We start from the raw sequence: 18,342 nt of genomic DNA, 5'->3' as shown, positions 1-18,342 counted from the left end.
ATACCCCACCTTGAAGCTTACAAAGATAAAGACACATGCACGCACACACACCCCCACCCACCCACACACACCCGCCGGGCAGCAGTTTGAGAGATAAACAGATCGAATGGAAGACAGGGAGATGAACTCCACCCAGAGAAATAACGGACAGAAAGGTGGAGCGCACCCTGTGGGAGGAATAAAACACAATTAACCCAAGACGCCTAAGAAACCCGCCTCTTACTGGAGATTCTTATATTGGTGTGTGCGCGTGTTTCATACGACCGAAGCGAGTGCATGTGAACGAGACAGAAGTGGCTGACCCGACTTGATTTTCTAACATTAATATTGACCCACATTCTCTCCATCCACACACCGCTGTGGGGGCAATTATCTCTGTCTGTGTGATGGATGAAGTGTTGGTAGTGAACTAATGGTTTGTATATAATCCAGGTAGTTAAGGATATGTTGCATTGCTAGGCATATGCAGGTACAAGCCAAATGGGTCAGGAAAGAGGTGTTGCACTTGGCACGCCCTCAGGTATGCGTGCCAGCGCACACACACACACACACACACACACACACACACACACACACACACACACACACACACACACACACACACACACACACACACACACACCCACCCACACACATCATATAACCTGTTAATTTGTGTTGCCCCAAATCTTTATAGAAAGAAAAGCAGATGTGCACTGTGGGAAGGGAAGTTGCCAGAGATGTCTTGGTGAAAGATTTGTTTGTCTTGCTGCTGCGCTCCAAGAGAAACCAACTCATCATGTAACTCAATGGCATTAATAAATGATTGATAACACTTCAGACTGAAACGATGCCACCTGCTTGACATTACGTAGACTGAAAACAAAATCAATCCAACTTAAGAAAGTCCTGGCAATATATCATAGTTCACTAATATTATAGTTGAGGACTTTATTATGTCCCTTGAAATAAACTGTTATCATTTTGTGCTATGTAAATAAATTGAATATAATTAATATCAGTAATAGTGGCCAATACAGTACTTTTCCATAAACATTTATCAGTTAACTATATGAATAACTGAAGTACTATTGTTTGCATTTCAATTTTACGTATTTAGCTATCGTTGTGTTCAGACACAAGGCACACATTAAAGCTTTTACTTCACTTTGATCGAACACATTGGCTGTTGCAGGTTGTTATGACATAGTCAGCACAACACAACCCTGCAGTATTCATGTTAATGCTGAATGTAATTTATACTATATTGCTCGTTGTCATGAAGCTTATTTTCACGTCCCGTTTTAGTGTTTTTTGCAGATGTGCGAACAAACATGAAAACAGCTTTTGTTTGTGAACACACGATTAAATCACGAAAAAAAATCTGAGCCAGCTCCTGGTGTGTACGCGTGTTTTGATCCCTTAATTCATGCAGCACACCTTGCAGTTTCTGGTTTTCCATCTCCATCCTCTGCAGCAGGATCTGCTGCAGTATGGCCTTCCTCCAGAGCTCCCTCAGCTCCTCTTTGCTCCTCTTTGTCCTCTCCTCAGCCATGACTTTCATTGATGAGTCCCCATTTCCTCCACCCATCACCTGGCCCACGCACATACGAACCCCCTCTAGACAAGGATCCCCCCGCTCTGAAAGACATATCAGAATATTACATTAAGTTAGATCAGATTATGCTACATCAGGTGTTCTTTGCAGTAAAAAAAACAAAAACAATTATACACAAAATTATTTTATATTTTTAATACAATTCAGGGCAATAATCATATATCTTTAAAACTCCTTTTGTTTGCCAAAAAGTAAAAAATAAACAGGTTAGTTCAATTTACAATGAAACACAATTTTAATTCTCACATTTATAAATCTGTAACCACCATATATGTGTATATCCACTTGACTAAGTATGTTTTAAAATGGTTTGTCAATTAGCAAAACATTTTTTTACATTAATTAACAGATTCATTGATGTATCAGTATGTTTCCGCTAGATTGAAACCCTCAGTTTTATTTTTACATGGCATGAATCCTGATTATTTTTCCATTTCAACTGTAAAAAAGGAAAGACTGAGGGTTACGGGGATGTAAGGAACTCTGATTAATCAAGTGTGACGCCATTTTATTTGCATTTGATTAACACTTTACTTGTGATCATTGGTACGGACGGAAAAAAAAGAGTGGTTTCAAACTGAAAAGAGGCTACCTGACCTCCTTCATCTCTCAGTTAAAGTCACAGACACTCGTGTAAAATATAAAGTGAGTGCTGAATACAGATATATTTGACACAGTTGGGTGCAACACACACACACACACACACACACACACACACACACACACACACACACACACACACACACACACACACACACACACACACACACACACACACAGAGTAAAAAAAAGTGTTTGTGTGACTCCACCCCAAAGTACAGGGTGGATCCCAAACCTCAAAATACCCGGTGTTGTTTCGAGGAGGGACATACCAACTATCCAGATAGCACTCGCTTCTCTTTCAGTTCGTAGGAAGATGATTGATTTAGTTTGATCACCTGCACACAAACACACACACTCCTGATATAAGCGGCAATCCAAAAGTTAAGACACTTCTGTTATGCTGGTGAGGTGCAACGAGCAGAGAGAAGCTCTAACCTTTGTGAGTAAATATTCCAACATTTGTTGCTTGATCAACATTAACACCTGAGTTACACTTGGTTTTGTGACCACTAATCCTGCACATCTGCGATTTCCCCCATAGACTTGAGCAGAGCGCACATCACATTTTGTGTCAAACTCTGTAAATCGGCAACGGAGACCTTTACAATGATTCAGAGAATCTACAGTAACGAAGCAATTAGCTGGGCGAGGTGTTTCTGAGAGATATTTGTGTTTAAAGAGGGGCAGAATGTCACTGTCCAAAACTAAGAAAGCCTCGTCAGGTTAGAAGCCAGGTGGGTTTTCTTTGTCACTCGCAGCATTGAATTCTTCCCTACAATCACACCATCAAGACCGAGTTCCACTGTGATGTTCTGACACGTCTGAGGGAAAACATTTGGTGCCGGCAGCCTGAACTGTGGCTCAATGGCACTTGGGTTCTCCAAAACAACAACACGCCTGCACAAAGCGTGGTAAAAAATGCACAAGTTCCACGTCAGCGACAACACAATCGTCACTCTCCAGTACCTCAACTCGCACAATTTGTCTCCCTGCGACTTTCTGTTCCCTAAACATTGCACGCACGCACGCACGCACACACACACACACACACACACACACACACACACACACACACACACACACGCACACACACACACACACACAAAACACATAATGACAATGATGTTATCTGAGCCTTTGTGTCTGTCCGAGAGTTTCCAAGAGAAGCTAAAACCAGCCGAGTCACTATATTAACTTTATGGCACTTAAGGAGAAGTGAACCAGACTCATGAGTGACGCAAAAACAACACGCACACACAAAGACATTGAACTCTCTGAAGAGAGTCATGTATTTGTTAGGCAAACAGTTACTGTTACAACAGAACACTGGCAGGGACTGAGCTTTTAGGTGTGAAAATTGCAAACACACATATTCAGAGCACACAACCACACACCAATATCCTATAGTCCTTGAGGGGACTCTCCATTGACAGATATTCTTTCCCAAGCCTCTTACCCTAACTTAACCTTTACAGATACAGTGCTGCACATATCGTAACGCAAAAAACATCTCTCACACGCACCTACGCACACGCACTCCAGCACAAAGTGGCATGATCTACTCCCTGAGCAAACGACGTGGCCAGAACCAGGTCGTGTTACAAACACACACTCACAACAAGCAAAGTGGGTCAACAAGGCTGGCGCTTTCCTCTGGCGCTGTCTGTGTGTGGACAGTCAACATGACCCTGAGAGACCATCGCCGCCCCCTGGCGCGTGCGCACACGCACACACACACACACGCACGCACGCACACACACACACACACACACACACACACACACACACACACACACACACACACACACACACACACACACACACACACACACACACACACAACACCAGACACACCCATGACTTCATGCGTGTAAGCTCACACATTGGTACACACCCAACTCAACCCAACACAGTGCAGCATTCTGCCAGCACCGAGCCCATCACGGTTCTTCTTTAACATTTCATCAATGCTGGGAACAGGTTTTCTACCTGCTGTTTACCTGATTTATTTAAAAAGGGAAACTCAAAGCACAAAGACAGGCCTAAACCTCATTAATCCCTCATGAACAGCACAAATTAGTGGGAAAGTTGATAAAAGGGTCACATTAGTCCCACAATCCACAGTATATTTATGAAATACAATATCCACCGCTCAGTAGAATTCACAGGGTGTGTACAGGAGTTAACAAAATAATGAGAACATTTTGTGATGTAATGTGACATTGCTCCAGTAAAGAATACCACCTTTGTGATTGTTAAGATGTTGTTGACGCTCTATTAGGGAGGTGTTCCTTTACTTGTATGCAAATCTTTGTAGATGAAATGTGCTGTTAAAGTCACTGTGTAATGATTGTGAAATCATAAACTTTGGCATCCCCCAGTGTTCAGATCACAAAAAGACACGGTGTAAAACAATATTGCTTGGCTTTCTACACATACAATAGCAGCTCATTTGACAAATGTCTTGTTATTATGTCTCTCCCTGAGTTTGGAGGGACTTGTGGCTGGCCGAAGTTGTACGTTGTTTTTTTTTTCTTATGCCGTTACTTCCCTCAGTGTATCATAACACTCATCCTCTATTTTTGGCGTGTGTTGTGTGACAACAGGTGGATCCACCACAAAAATGCTCCCTTGTTTACGTGTCGCTATCGATGCCAGTTTACACCTTGGGAAGTCAGATTTCCTTCTTTTTTTTTTTCTAAAGACTTTTCAATCTGTCCCCAAAACTACCTTCACTCCTCTACTCAGGTGACAGTACCAGAAATAAAACACTGTGCTCAATATGTATTATATCTAATTTGCTTTGCACTCCGGTTGATCATCCACATTGTGGCAAATTTCATGTCGTGCCTCATATAATGTGATTGTTTTTGGACTTCAAGCAATTTACAGCAAAACAAAGTGCTGCATCAGTGGTAAAGATTGCAAAAAATATTTAGTGTGGCACTAAGTCAAACATCTCTGAAATCATTACAACAGAGGGCATACAAAAAAGTAACTGGCCCTAGAAAGACATTTACTGGGATATTTCTGCAATGGCAAGGAGTCAACCCTTCTGAGACAGACCTCAATAACACGGTATAGACATTATAGGCGTCATAAATGTTATAGTTATTGCAGACCTGCGCCATTCATTATCTGATAATAAAATATTATCCCCTAGTTGAATGAAGTACTCTAAAACACATCCACAACACAAAATATAAAACCTAGCATAATGAAGTCTGATACAAAAATAGTCTCACTTTGTTTTTACAGCTTAAAGACACGGTGTGAACATGTTTTTATGTCATCATTGTGGATCACTCCTTCCCTCCAGGGAACTTGTAGGTGTTACAGTGGGACCAACCCAACTGTCTTGGCTGTCAACACTTCCTTTGCCATATGCACACAGTACATATAATTATCAAAATACAGGATCTGAAGACATGACAGCACAAGCATGATTCTGCATATGCTGACATTCACACATTTGAGTTTTTTTATTTGCACAAGTTTTACTGTTAATCATGAGCCCAAAAGAAAGAAATTAGCTGATGACATTGTATTCTATTGTGTATTGAGTGTTGCATTGAGTGCTGTTTTTGTCCTTGCTCATCATGAATTACCCCATGAGCGATAAATTAAGTATTTGATTGCCTTATTGATTTCATTCAATTCAAAATCATTCAATAACACAAAACTTATGTGAGCATCCTGCTCATAAGGTACAGAAAAAAATACAGTAGGGGCTTCTGGTTTGGTCTTAAGTTTATGCACTGTGGGAGCTGCACTAGCTTATCAACCTATATAAACATTCTGATTAATTTTTCCAAAGTAATGAAAATCAAATAGCCAAATCCTTGTTTCAAAAGATGCTTTAGAATAGAACAAAAAAAAAATGTAAACCTGGTTCTACTTTATAATGTAAAAATGTACCTTATGGATAATTTCTAGACTGACATCTCAAAAAGTAACGAGATTTACAAAGCGACACCGCGTTGGTCCCCAGAACAACCAGTACAGAATGTTTCCGTTTATCTATTGCCACAGCACTCAAAGCATTTTAAACCAAAAATTCAAGAGTGAACATGATTATCAGTGTGTAAAGGACCAACTGAATCATTGTGGAGAAAGAAAAAACACCAAGAGGGACATGATAATAATATATTGCAGTTATTACTGGAAGGAGAAGGCACTATTGTCAAGTGATCTGTTCTTACTCACTTCGTCTTTCTAAACAGTGTTCCCTATCATATTAAATAAAAGGGTGACACAGAGTGGAAAAACTTTGTCACTGCACCGCAGTCTACTACATGAGTGAGACCAGTATGCAATTTTTAATTAGAGCACAATTATTTTATTTAAAACAACTTTTATACAGTGTGTTTATTTTTCAGCTTTGCAGGCAGATCTCAACCTGGTTGTTCCTAATTATTTTGAATAATGTTTCAATGGCTGTGAAGTCCCCCATTTTTTTCTTCATATTCCGTAAAGTTAATAACAATACAGAAATTCCATATTTTGAGCTGTTACTTCAGTCTGAAAACTGCGGCAAAATGTCAACTTCACAATATCCAACTTCAAAGCAAATACTACTAAAATGGTGTTCAGGATAAAAAGGATCAAATTTGCAAATGTACTATAAACCCCTGATATGCATGATCTGAACAAAAGAACTCATCGGCCCCGAATTCATTCTGAAGAATGACGACGACCTCAAACATAAAGCCAAAGTTATAAAAAATGATGTACATCAACAAGAAGCACAGCAGAGTTCTTACCGTTGCTGTCTGTGGCTTTCTGGGGTGTAGCGACCCGGAGGAAGATCTGCTGCCTCCATGAGTGGCGGTGGCTGCGCAGAGGGCTTTCACTGACCCCATATGCTGCACTTGGTGAAGAGAGAGCCGCTACATCACTGAGAGCACAAACACACACATACGCAGGTGGCGTGTGACACGTATCCTGATAAACATTCAAATGGTTAGGTAATGAGTGTACTGTTTACGCATACCTATATACACATCTATACATCAAATATTATATAAAGGAATCAAAGAAACAAGGTGCAGATTACTTCTATGCTGGGCAAACTAACACAGACATGATTTTCTTGGTGAATGTGTGTGTACCTGTTCTTTACTTCAGGAAAATCATTCTCGTGGACAGGAGCCAGAAATGGAAATTTCAGAAAATTAGGGACAGAGGAGGAGGAGCGAAGACGAGCACGCAGACCACCGAGAGGACTGAGACGTAGGTGATAAAAAAGGAGGAAGGAAACAGATGAAAAAAGAAACATGGGTCTATTCACACAGAGATGTGGTGCATTGAGGAAACGTTTTTAAACGTCATTCACATCAGCAGAAGGATGAGACTCTTGGCTGACAGGGTTATTTTTGTTGAAGAGTAATTAGGTGTAAAAAGCTGAAAACAGTTCAACTGAATCACCTTTTAAACTGTCAACTAATGAGTCACATGTTCAGCGTTTCTCTACCTGAATGGGCACTTGCATGATAATATGGAAAACAAATCACAAGGCAGTGTGAAAAAGTAATATAAGAACACATAGAAAAGAGATGATGTACATGAGTTGAACTGAAAGCCTCACTCTCACCCTCTTTTATTGAGCCGGGCTCCAGAGGAAGGTGAGGAAGGATGATGGAGAGGAGAGTGGGATGAAAGGCAGGAAGGAATAGGAGGAAGGGTCGAGTCGGTGAGGACATTTCTGAGAATCATTGCAAATAAAGAGAGAAGGCAAAGAAAATCACAGACACTGAGCAGTGTATGAAAACAGAGAAACATCTGAAGAGAAACAGCAAGAATAGAGCCGGTAAAAAACAGTGTAGGTGATCAGGTATCACATGGAGTTTAAGATGCTCATCATAACCTTGTTGGTAACCGACTGTACCTTATCTCAAACACGATATTAGGCATGTATGCAATTACAGTATTATTTTGTTTCTATTTATTTATTTCGCTGTTTGTCAGTATGACCACACTCTACTTTATGGCAAGAAAAAGAAGGAAAGAGTTGGCAGCAGGTTCAGGAGGAGAGGTGCTAAAGCTGATGCCGAGGGGGGGGTTGAAACATCCCTTTTCTGACAACCACTTCATGCATTATGCTGGTTGTGTATTCCGATGGAGAACATCCATATTTTCCTGTTTCCCCTTTTGACAATGATTCACCTGTGATACAGGAAACTCACACACGGCACACTCTACTAAACATGACTAACAAACCAGGAGGCTGCTGTCACAGGCTAATCAAGATTGAATAGATCAATGGGTACTATTTCAACTGTCTAAAAGGGGTATAAAACTCCAGTTGTAGATCACTGAGAGGATAAAGGCTCTGATGGTTAAATAAAAACTGCAAACAGTTCTCTCCGATGCCTCATAGCAGTGAGATGAGTGGTTCCTTTACACATGACACGCATTTCTTCCATAGTGGCCTTATTGTCGCAGTCTATATTGTATAAAATTAATCAATATTTAAAACTTATGTTGCTTGCGCTGGTTTGTGTTGGTACCAAAACACACAATAACATAAACATATATTTCTCTATCTGTACAAATACAAAGTCAAACATGAACACACGAACTGAAACACACACGCACACACACTCTCCTCACTTGCTGTGGAGTGGCGTGTCTGTGCTGACGGAGTAGTGTCGTACGAGCTTGGGCTTGGTCGCTGCCGAGGGTTCTTTGGGTGTGTTAATGTGCACCGGGGAGCACTCGAGTTCCGAGGAGGGGGTGGAGGGATGACTGAAGGTGCTGGCCCGTCGGCGGAAGCCCTGCGGCTGTGCCTCAGCAGGTAATGAGGACGAGGAGGGTGACAGAAGAAGAGAGTTGTCGAGGCGCTTCAGGTCTCCTGTGGAGTTGTGGCTCCTGAAGATATGACAAGGAAAGAGAGTGAGGAGAGATACATGGCACAATATTGTATATACAAGCCCAAGTTCATGATATGCATGAGTTAGATGTTTTAAATAAGAAAAAGTTGAAGAAAGCATCACATAATTGTAAACAGAACACTAGATAGTGAGCAGTATTAGAATCCTGAATGCCCAATATTTACCTGCCAGACAGTCTGCACTTCCCCCGACACTTACACCTAACTAAACCTAGTTGATTTATCGGGCAGAGCCCGACCTGTCCTACGACTAGAAGAAATCATAAAGTCCAAGTAAAACAAGTGTAGCTGCTCTGATTGTTATTACAGTGCCTGCTCTGAGCTGAGATATGAGACAGTGTGTGTTTACCTGAGTGGGCTGGTGGGTCGTAGAGGAGAAGAGGCAGGCAACGGGTCATCTAGACAGGGCTGGTCCAGGCTGCTGTTGACGGTACAAATGGAGGAGCCACTTTCACTTCCCACACTGTTGTCCCTCTGAGCTCTGGATTTGCTGCTTCCCTGCCAAGAACATAGCATGCACAGTGTTAGCATAGCTCCTGTAAATTAGCGAGGCGTTTACTGTGGTAGGCAGGTAATAATAATGATAGTAGTAATAATAGGCAATAACAATAATATTAAGCTCTTAAAATAAACAGCCACTGTGCATTATAATTTGAGTAAAGGCTCATTTTTAATGTCTGTTTGATGCAGGGGTTGAATTGACTTTTCCATCAAAAAAATCAGGTATGCAATATGTCCAGGGGCAAACTTTTGCATACAACCATATACAAGTACATAAGTGTGCATAATTGCATACAAACCAAAACGGAAAGAATATTGTTACCTTCCAGATGCCCTCCAGGGACTCGGTGAGAGAACGTTTGGCTCGGCTCTTGAACTGCTCAAGTCGCTGCCGACTGCTGCTCTGCTGCTGTACCTCCGCAGGAGCTGCATCCTCACATACCTATATAAACATGGAGGAAGAACAAGAGACACAGACACAGAGCAACACTGAGAAGGAGGGAGGTCCTCTTGGATATAGTGTGACAGATATTTCTGTGTAAGTGAGTGAATTTTCTTTCCTTGGTTAACTAATTTGTCATAGCACTGCTGACGTTATGGCACAAATGTCGGAGTTGATAGCAGAGGGTAATAACAGGAGAGCACTGGTACAGTTGTGTATATGTGTGCATAAATGGTTTGCAAAAGGTACCGGTTTGCTGTCTCCAGGCAGTGTGTGCTGATGGCTCTTCTGTCTCTCTTCATACATATTCCTCAAAGAGGCCATCACCAACTCATTCTCTTCCTGATCGCTCTTGGGACGAGCCCTCTGGACACACAAACACAAAAAATAGGTTAAAAAAAAAAAAAAAGATTCATATTTGATCAACTCTAGCAAATATCTGTTAGGTGCAGAAAATATTGTGAATGTTATTGAAAATAGCTTTTAAATTGAACGCTTTTTAATCTAAACATAACGAGACTGTGTTGGATTTATTGAGCTGTTGTGTGCAGACTACTGAGCTGAGAAATGTTTTTTTAATACTTTTTGCACCAGCCCCCCCACGCCCCCAATAATGATCAAAAGGCAGTTATGTGGTTCAGAGATGCCTACGGTGGGCTATCAGGGACACATCCAGTATTATTGCTGTGCTGCAGTTCAGCTACATCACCAGCAGATGGCAGCTGAGTCATTGTGAAAAATCAAACCGTATTGGCCTCCTGTTCTGTTAACTGTTGCAACATCTCTGCTCATCTGTATAACAAATGACATGAGTACACCTCAGTACTAAAATGATCATTTAAAGAAAATGAATAAACAGAAGTACTTCATCAAACAATTCAACTGTGAAAAGAGACAGAGATCGAGCTGAAGACCTGCTGACAACACAAAGAAATAAGGAGGCAGAAATATTTATGTCTTGTGTAAAGAAGCATAAGTACGTCACTGTAAATCTCACATGAAAAACATGTGATTCCACAGTGATTCCGTCATGATGAACTCAGATGAAATTGCTGACTGACTGGATGTTTTCTAGTTGCAGTCACCTTACTGGGAGTTCACACCTTTCCCCTCAGGTCCACATGACAGAACACACACATTACCATAGTGTTTTCAAAGATTGACGCTTGCTCCAGGTTGTCCAAAGTGGCCAAGTGTCTTTGAAGCTCCAGTTTGGTTTTTGATGGGTGTAGACCTGAAAATGATGCAAATACTGAATAAAATCACAGCGCAGACAAGCTGTGACTTCAGACTTGTTTTACATACAGTACATGTTTATAGGCTCCTAGGGCTGAGTTTCTTGGTCATCAAACATATATAAAGTATAATTTATTTGTTATGAGTGAACTAAGAAAGAATTGAAGGCATCTTGGTTGTGAAAATATTTTAAAAAAACTTCCACCCTGCCTCAATTTGAGCCTTAGTTACTAAAAGGTTTGTCCAGTTATGCTTTTTGCAGAAGTCTTTGCCAAGCCATTACTCATCTTTCAAAACTTAAGATATCATGCGAGGAACACATCTGATACAAGCATTAGGTATTAACAAACACTTTATACAAATATTTCACTTCTTTGCTGGATTCAAAGTGATCGGTGTACACGGGCTAACCTAAAACAACAAAAACTTCCTTAGGAGTATACAGCTGTAGACAGCTGTATAAACTCGACCTATTGACACTATTTCTACACCCAACAGTGCAGCACGAATGTGGAACTATTTATAGTTAAAAAAAAAAAGTCTTTGAATTTGTAAAGAAGAGTTTAAGAACAGTTTCCTACCTTCAATCCTCTCACACAGTCTGTGGAGGTGCTGCATGGGGCAGCTGTCACACTGCTGGCTCTGGGTCTTTGCGTTCTGCTGCAGGGCTGCCACAGAGAACGCCTGCTTCAGAGTCAGCATGATCTCATCCACCTATAGCAGCAAAATAACATGCTCATTTTTCTTCCTGCAGGCCATCTTTCACTGAATAAGACGTTTGGTATGAACTATATAGAAATTAGTAAATAAACTGCCGTGTTAGGCAAAATTCCACTACAACACCATCTCACCAGTGATTCATCAGTACACTGGAAGACGTAGCACACAAAGTGGCAGTTTCCCCCTTCCACCGTCTCCCTGCAGATGAACCCAAAGTGATCCACGTGACGAATACCCTGTAAAGACATGAACTGTCAGTTTTAAAAATCACACACAAACTTTCACATATCGTTTTGAATTGAAGTTCATCATACCTGTGAACAGAAGGAGATTTCTCTGAAACTCTTCTCTATGGCAACTTTTTTAGTGTCTGGACTAATCAAGAAGATCTGAGACCTGCCCACCTACAACACAAAGAAAAACACAGAAAATACAGTTAAATTGTATGTAGAAGAGCATGTGTGTGTTGCGTGTGTGTTCACAAGCTTCCTACTATGAAGTGTGTGCTTCTGCGTGCGTGTGTGTGTGTGTGTGGGGGGGGGGGGGTGTTTGTGGTGTGGCTGTGACTTTAATTATGAATCACTCCGACCAAACTAGTCATAATAGGTTGTGGTCCAATGTGGCTTGTACATAGATATGTTTTCCGGCAGGATAAACTGTATCACTGATTTTATTCTTGGGTGAACTGCAAATACAAGGCTTGACTAGTGATTACATGACACAAAGGGAAGCCTAAAAATAATCTCTGTTCTCAATTCAGGTTTTTTTCCCGAATCTGTCAGATGAGGCAGTTTCATTTCTTCTCTTCTCAAAAGGGACCAATTAATTATAGTACAGGGATATCCCCATTCACACCATCATTAGGACGTGAGTCACTGTCAGTCCCAAACCAAAGGAAGGGACTCTGTGATTTGTAATAAGTGAACAATCTCATCTCTGTTAAATCATACAACTAGAAACGAAGAGGCATTTCATCGGTCTTCAAAACCGAATTAAAAAAGAGAGGTGATGATGTCACCAGGATGAGGTCACTCCGGCAGCAGCAGGACATATCATCAGTGTCAATAATACGTCTGTAATCTGCTGATGGGGACGGCAACAAGCCCTGCTGGTTCCTGTATCAATCATGACCATTTCCTGCCTGGAGTACAAACAGGAAAATTCCTGTTGGCAAGAGATCAGAGGTCAAGTAAAGGTCAATCAGGGGAGTGTGACTGGGCTCATTTTGAGCTGCAGTCAGCATTTGTTCTTGCCGAGTCATGATTATATTTTTGTCTGTTTTTCTGTTTCTCTTTCTTTGTCCTTCATAAGTAACTGTGTATGAGGAGCTCTTATTAGGGAGTCCAAAAATGTACTTTACTGCACTATAAATGTCCTTTTTATTCTCAACAAAGACATCTGAGAAAACCATTGGGCGTGAGCAGCAGGAACTTGCACTGAGAAGTTAAAGCGACTGCTAAAGGCTGCACTTTATGATTTTGTTGTGGATTAAAGGAATTTTGGTGCATTTGTGTAAAATGTTGAGCAAAAGCTTTTTATGCTAAAACAGGCATAAACCAATAAACTGTGGGAAGATGATGTGGGCTTGATTTGAACTGGAAGTGGACACCATAGTGTGGTCATTGAATCAGTTTAAAATGCCAGAAACATTTAATTGTTTTCACTGTGATATAATTAGCGAGATATAAAATATCTCTATTCTTCCTTTAAGTTTTACTGTGTTCAGACAGAAAGTGAGCGGAATTTAAGAGGCAACATGATGGAAAAAAAAAAACTCAACCATTGTCCGAAATAATATATATGACTTTTTTTCAACAAACATTTTAAATAAAAACATTTTTTAACCAATGTCATGAATCTAGTTGACAAATAACACGTAAAGGAGTATGAGAGTAAAACTCTCATATGAGAGACATTTCAGTTCTGAGTTCAGTCAGAGGCTGAGCTCAACACAAGCACACTACCACAGAAGGTAAGATGGATAAAACTGTTTTAAATTCACTATCATCTCTAACATTTCCAGGTATTAAAAATCACAAAAAGAAAATGATGCTGTTTTAATAAAGAATATGGTTTCTGATTGCAGAAAGTATAAAGTACACCAAAATTAATGTGTAATAAATGAATCAGAATCGCTCTAACTATTCTCACATTAACGAGTGACGTCCTGATGTATTGCCCAGTCTCATGATGACAATTTTCGATAAGTATAATTTTGAAATCTGCGTGGGGCTTAAAGTGCTAAACTAATATAGATATATGGGAACGTCAGCCAAGTAATGAAGGCACACCATCAGTTTTGTGTGTGCGTGTATGTTTACTTATGTAAATTACCGTAAACAGCATGGTCCTGTTCTCCTGCAGGCTGGTGGGCTGTACCTCAGCAGAGTGGGAGACTGGATCAGTAGTGTTGCTGTTAGAAATCTCTGGGGAAAGACCATTCTCATCCAAGGGGTGCAGGGAGGGGAAGCTGGAGTCTCGCTTGAATAGAACAGGCCGCTTCCCAGTGGTGGGGCTCCCTGCATCACCATCACCCACAGCACCGCCTCCCACTCCATTGGATTGGAAGGTTAATGCCCTCCTCAGCCCACCTACCAATCCCGCACCACTTGCTCTTTTATCAGCTGTCCATGAGCCGTGCAGCTGGCTAAATTTCTCGATGCACTCGTCGATTAGGGCAGGTGGGGCTTTCTTGTGAGCGACACTCACACGGCCGCAAAATAGTACCTCAAACTTTTTGGCAAAGGTTGTTGGCGACACAGCAGCAATGGATGCCAAGGAGATTGTCGTCGTGGAGAGGGAAGAGAAACACGTTTCAGAGGACTCGCTGCCTCCAGAAACTGTGGAAGTCTTGTTGGAAACAGTAGTGATGTCATTGCTGCGTGCTGAGCTTTTGCCCGCCTGCCTCAACGTACTGATGATCTCGGGAACCTGGAGAGATAAACAGAAAGTGATAAGAACTACTGCAATGACTCATTCTGTAATTGCAGGTCATTTAGCTGGAAGATCTTGTTATACTAATTGTGCAAATGAGGACTGTGGAAGGAAACTGAACTTGGTGTCCATGTGAATATGATCACATCCATCCGGGCAAAAGCAAAAATGAACAACTTTGAAAACGCTCAACTCAAAATACACTACTGACTTTAGGCTGGGTTTCCCATGAACAAAAAAAAAACAAAGAAAAAGTAAAAATAGACAGGATTAAGATATACATCTCTTTTATTTTCTGCCATCTGAAGCTCTACATTTCGAACCGAAATTCCACATAAATACTTTATACAACCGTGTCCAAAAAAGACATGACAATTATCTTCACATGGATATTGAGGAACAGTCTTGAATTGGTAGCCGTTTCTGATTACTGCTATTGGTATTTGAACGTCATTGTTTTTTTTTTTAATGATCCACATTTTTGTTGGCCTTACGTTAAATTGACTTTTTCCCTGTAGCCAGCTGTCCACTAGCAAGTGTCATGAAGCTAAATCACCGTGATGTTTACTTGTGTACTTAGTTATAAAATGTAATGTACATAACAGTATATTGATAAAATCCTGACTAATACCCATCCCTATAATCTGCACATGACAGTTACCTGTAGTCTTTCCCTACCATCATATCCACTGCCAGAACAAAGTATGTCTCTTCTGGTGCTTTCTTCGATGACCGTTAAAGTGCCCTCTTCATTTCTAAACCTGTGTTTTGAGTGAGTTGTCACACCATCCCAGCACTGAAGACACGTATCTAGAAACAGGTGGCAGCCTACAGTAGCAACAGTAGGAAATAAGCACACAAGACATACTGCACAGAACAAAGTTTTTCCATGTATCCATGTAGATGTCACACCTCGCTATGAGCTAACCTGCCATAAAGTGCGTTATGGTTCCCTGGAATAGAGCAGTCCTTGTGGTGTCCTCTTGTGCTGACAAGAAGCCAGATTGAGACCTTTCGTCTCAAAGCAGGCTTTGTACTCGCAGCTCCCCTTTATTTGATTCCCTTCTTTCCTCCTCCTGGCCCCGTCCGTTCCCTTTTTCCTCTCTCTCCCTATAAGCTCTGGTTCCCATTTTCCTCAGTAATGTCTTTTACTTAATATAACACTATTTAGAGCAGCATGATTACCATTATACCTATTTTGACATGTTTGTATTGTGTATTTTGGCTTTTTGCAATGTAAATGCTTCTGCATGCAACTGTTTATGTCTGCGAGTGAGAGACAGGAACAGACAGACGTTTCCAAAAATTGGAACTAACTATTTCTGGTCTGCTTTGGCGATCCAGGAGCCCTCTCCTTCATCTACGCTTACTTATCGTTTAAGCATCAACACAAACATATTCACTACTTGAATATTCATGCGAAACAAGCTAGCAGGGTACACACTTGAATAGGCTGTATGTAAGGAGTCCAGTCGTACCCGGTCTCGGGCTACCGGACCAGCAGAGTACAAGAAAGGCACAATGATATTAAATTAAGTGGTGCATCACGCTATGGTTAGGACTTGCATTTTATTGGTTGAAACAGTTTTATCGAACATAATTAATCACTGATTTCATGCGGCAACCTGCACGAATGCTTCGTGACCCACATGAAACATACTCACAGTGTTGGATGACCAACAGGTATGTCTGGCTAGATCCTACAGTGCTCAAGGTGGACCTCCGAGCTCTGACCTCTATGATCACTTTTGTGAGGAGTGCTCCACCGTCCTAATGTTGTTGATGTGACTGCAGAGCATTCATTCAAACCTTGAGGAGTCGAGTGAGACTGAAAGGCCAAATGGTCTGGTTATATTCTGCGTTAAGACTGAAGAAACAAAGAAGATAAATCTAGGGCAAATTGTAGAGGACTTCACGTAACCAAGATTTTCCGGTTGACGTTCAGAAAGAAGAGAATGTTAACAACCACCACATGCCAAAAAAAACAAAGTGTTATATTATGTGTTAGCTACACTGTGTAACTAAACTGTGAAGGCTCTTGATTTACTTGAATACGTGTCTGTCTAATCAGTTGTGTGGAGGCTGCGATGTGCCCGTCTATGGGAAGGAATGAATTGTTGGTTGGGGCAGAATCGTCCGCTGGAGTATATATTGATATTATACTCTATTTTGTAGCCTAAACCTGTTCTTAAATGCAACAGCAATAGCGTATTATATTATTACCAACATATAACATTTTCTTCATCCCACAAACCCTTTTTCTGTAACGCTTTAAAGAGTTTAATGTAAAACGTACTATATAACTTCAATTTCAGTTCAAGTACAGTTTTCCAGCTTCTTTTGATCTCTTCACATAATCACTGGCAGTTTGTAACAGAGACTCAAAATGCAGCTGGCAAAGACAAGCGGAGCAAAAATATTATTAACTCCAGTTCCGCAAAACAAACATTATACACTTCAAAAGCTTCCAGGGCAATCATCACAAAATTGAATTTAAGATTCAATTAAAGCTTAAAACAAAATTACTGTCGATCTGTTGTGTCTGCTTTTACTGAACTGGCATCGTCAGCCAAGAATTCTCACTTTTGTTGTGATGATCATCTTCGTAAAGAGACGTATATTTACATATCCAGCAGACATATAGAGCTGCATTAGTTTTCAACTGGGTCATGTTTCTGGCAACCTGGCAAACGCAAGTTCAAAATTGACTCTCCAGGCCCGTTATTGGTCGACATCATCTGTTGAGGGAAACGTCTGGCTCTTAAGAGGCTGAATAAGCCGTTTGATCGTTTGCAGGTAGGGCACGGTGTGTCAGAGACGTTTTGCTGAAAACATCTGCTTGTTGCAGCCGTAAAAGTCAAACAATGTCGTTTATTTCTTTGTTTTGTTCTGCAGATGCGCTGCCATCCTTTTTAGCCTGGGCTGGTCTGCTGATAAGTGATGACTGAGGGTTAAATAAGGACCCGTTGGAATAAATTGACCATAACTTCCTGGTCACACAGAAATCCTTTTCTGTATTCCCTCCTTCCATAATTAGCACACAGGACTTTAATGACCACGAAAGGAGTCTGACACATTGCATGTGCACATTTTAAAGACGGAAAGATATGTACAGACAGAAACATAAGCATGGTTGAAGGAAACAGACTGTCAACCTTCGTGACACTGCCCCTGAAATATAATCATTTTTTAGGATAAATTCTTAAATCAGCAGAGCAATCTGGGGCTATTTTACACCCAGACAAATGATTTACTTACTCTACTTCATTACTTTCATTTTGTTTAATAACAGGCACTAATCACTCACAAGGACTGTAACATTAGTTTAATCTACATCACTGACCCAGTCGGAGAGGAAAAATAATAAGCAGAAAATACCAATTCAACTCCAGACACAAGTGTGCATGTTTGACCTGA

General features: G+C 40.9%; 1 protein-coding gene across 4 annotated transcripts in view; it reads right to left on the bottom strand.

Moving 5' to 3' along the window:
* tbc1d1 (TBC1 (tre-2/USP6, BUB2, cdc16) domain family, member 1) overlaps nucleotides 1-18,342 on the bottom strand; it is a 45,132-nt gene that overhangs the window by 12,176 nt on the left and 14,614 nt on the right. For 2 of the 4 annotated variants that reach the window (XM_069697474.1, XM_069697478.1), the window contains 13 exons: nucleotides 14,326-14,922; nucleotides 12,306-12,395; nucleotides 12,123-12,227; nucleotides 11,853-11,985; nucleotides 11,178-11,269; nucleotides 10,285-10,401; nucleotides 9,916-10,035; nucleotides 9,442-9,590; nucleotides 8,813-9,070; nucleotides 7,794-7,904; nucleotides 7,312-7,425; nucleotides 6,964-7,097; nucleotides 1,420-1,620 (listed from right to left, as the gene is read on the bottom strand). In XM_069697474.1, coding sequence (XP_069553575.1) covers nucleotides 1,420-1,620; nucleotides 6,964-7,097; nucleotides 7,312-7,425; nucleotides 7,794-7,904; nucleotides 8,813-9,070; nucleotides 9,442-9,590; nucleotides 9,916-10,035; nucleotides 10,285-10,401; nucleotides 11,178-11,269; nucleotides 11,853-11,985; nucleotides 12,123-12,227; nucleotides 12,306-12,395; nucleotides 14,326-14,922 — 2,221 coding nt within the window. The remainder of the gene's footprint in view (nucleotides 1-1,419; nucleotides 1,621-6,963; nucleotides 7,098-7,311; nucleotides 7,426-7,793; nucleotides 7,905-8,812; nucleotides 9,071-9,441; nucleotides 9,591-9,915; nucleotides 10,036-10,284; nucleotides 10,402-11,177; nucleotides 11,270-11,852; nucleotides 11,986-12,122; nucleotides 12,228-12,305; nucleotides 12,396-14,325; nucleotides 14,923-18,342) is intronic. The other 2 variants (XM_069697475.1, XM_069697477.1) reach the window with 2 other exon arrangements.

Source organism: Brachyistius frenatus, unplaced genomic scaffold, assembly GCF_029030835.1.
Source record: "Brachyistius frenatus isolate BFR_SWC_R1_liver_20210118 unplaced genomic scaffold, ASM2903083v1 Contig_23, whole genome shotgun sequence".
NCBI classification, from domain to species: domain Eukaryota; kingdom Metazoa; phylum Chordata; class Actinopteri; family Embiotocidae; genus Brachyistius; species Brachyistius frenatus.
Note: the sequence above shows the minus strand (reverse complement) of the source record. Positions and strands in the feature narration are given on the sequence as shown.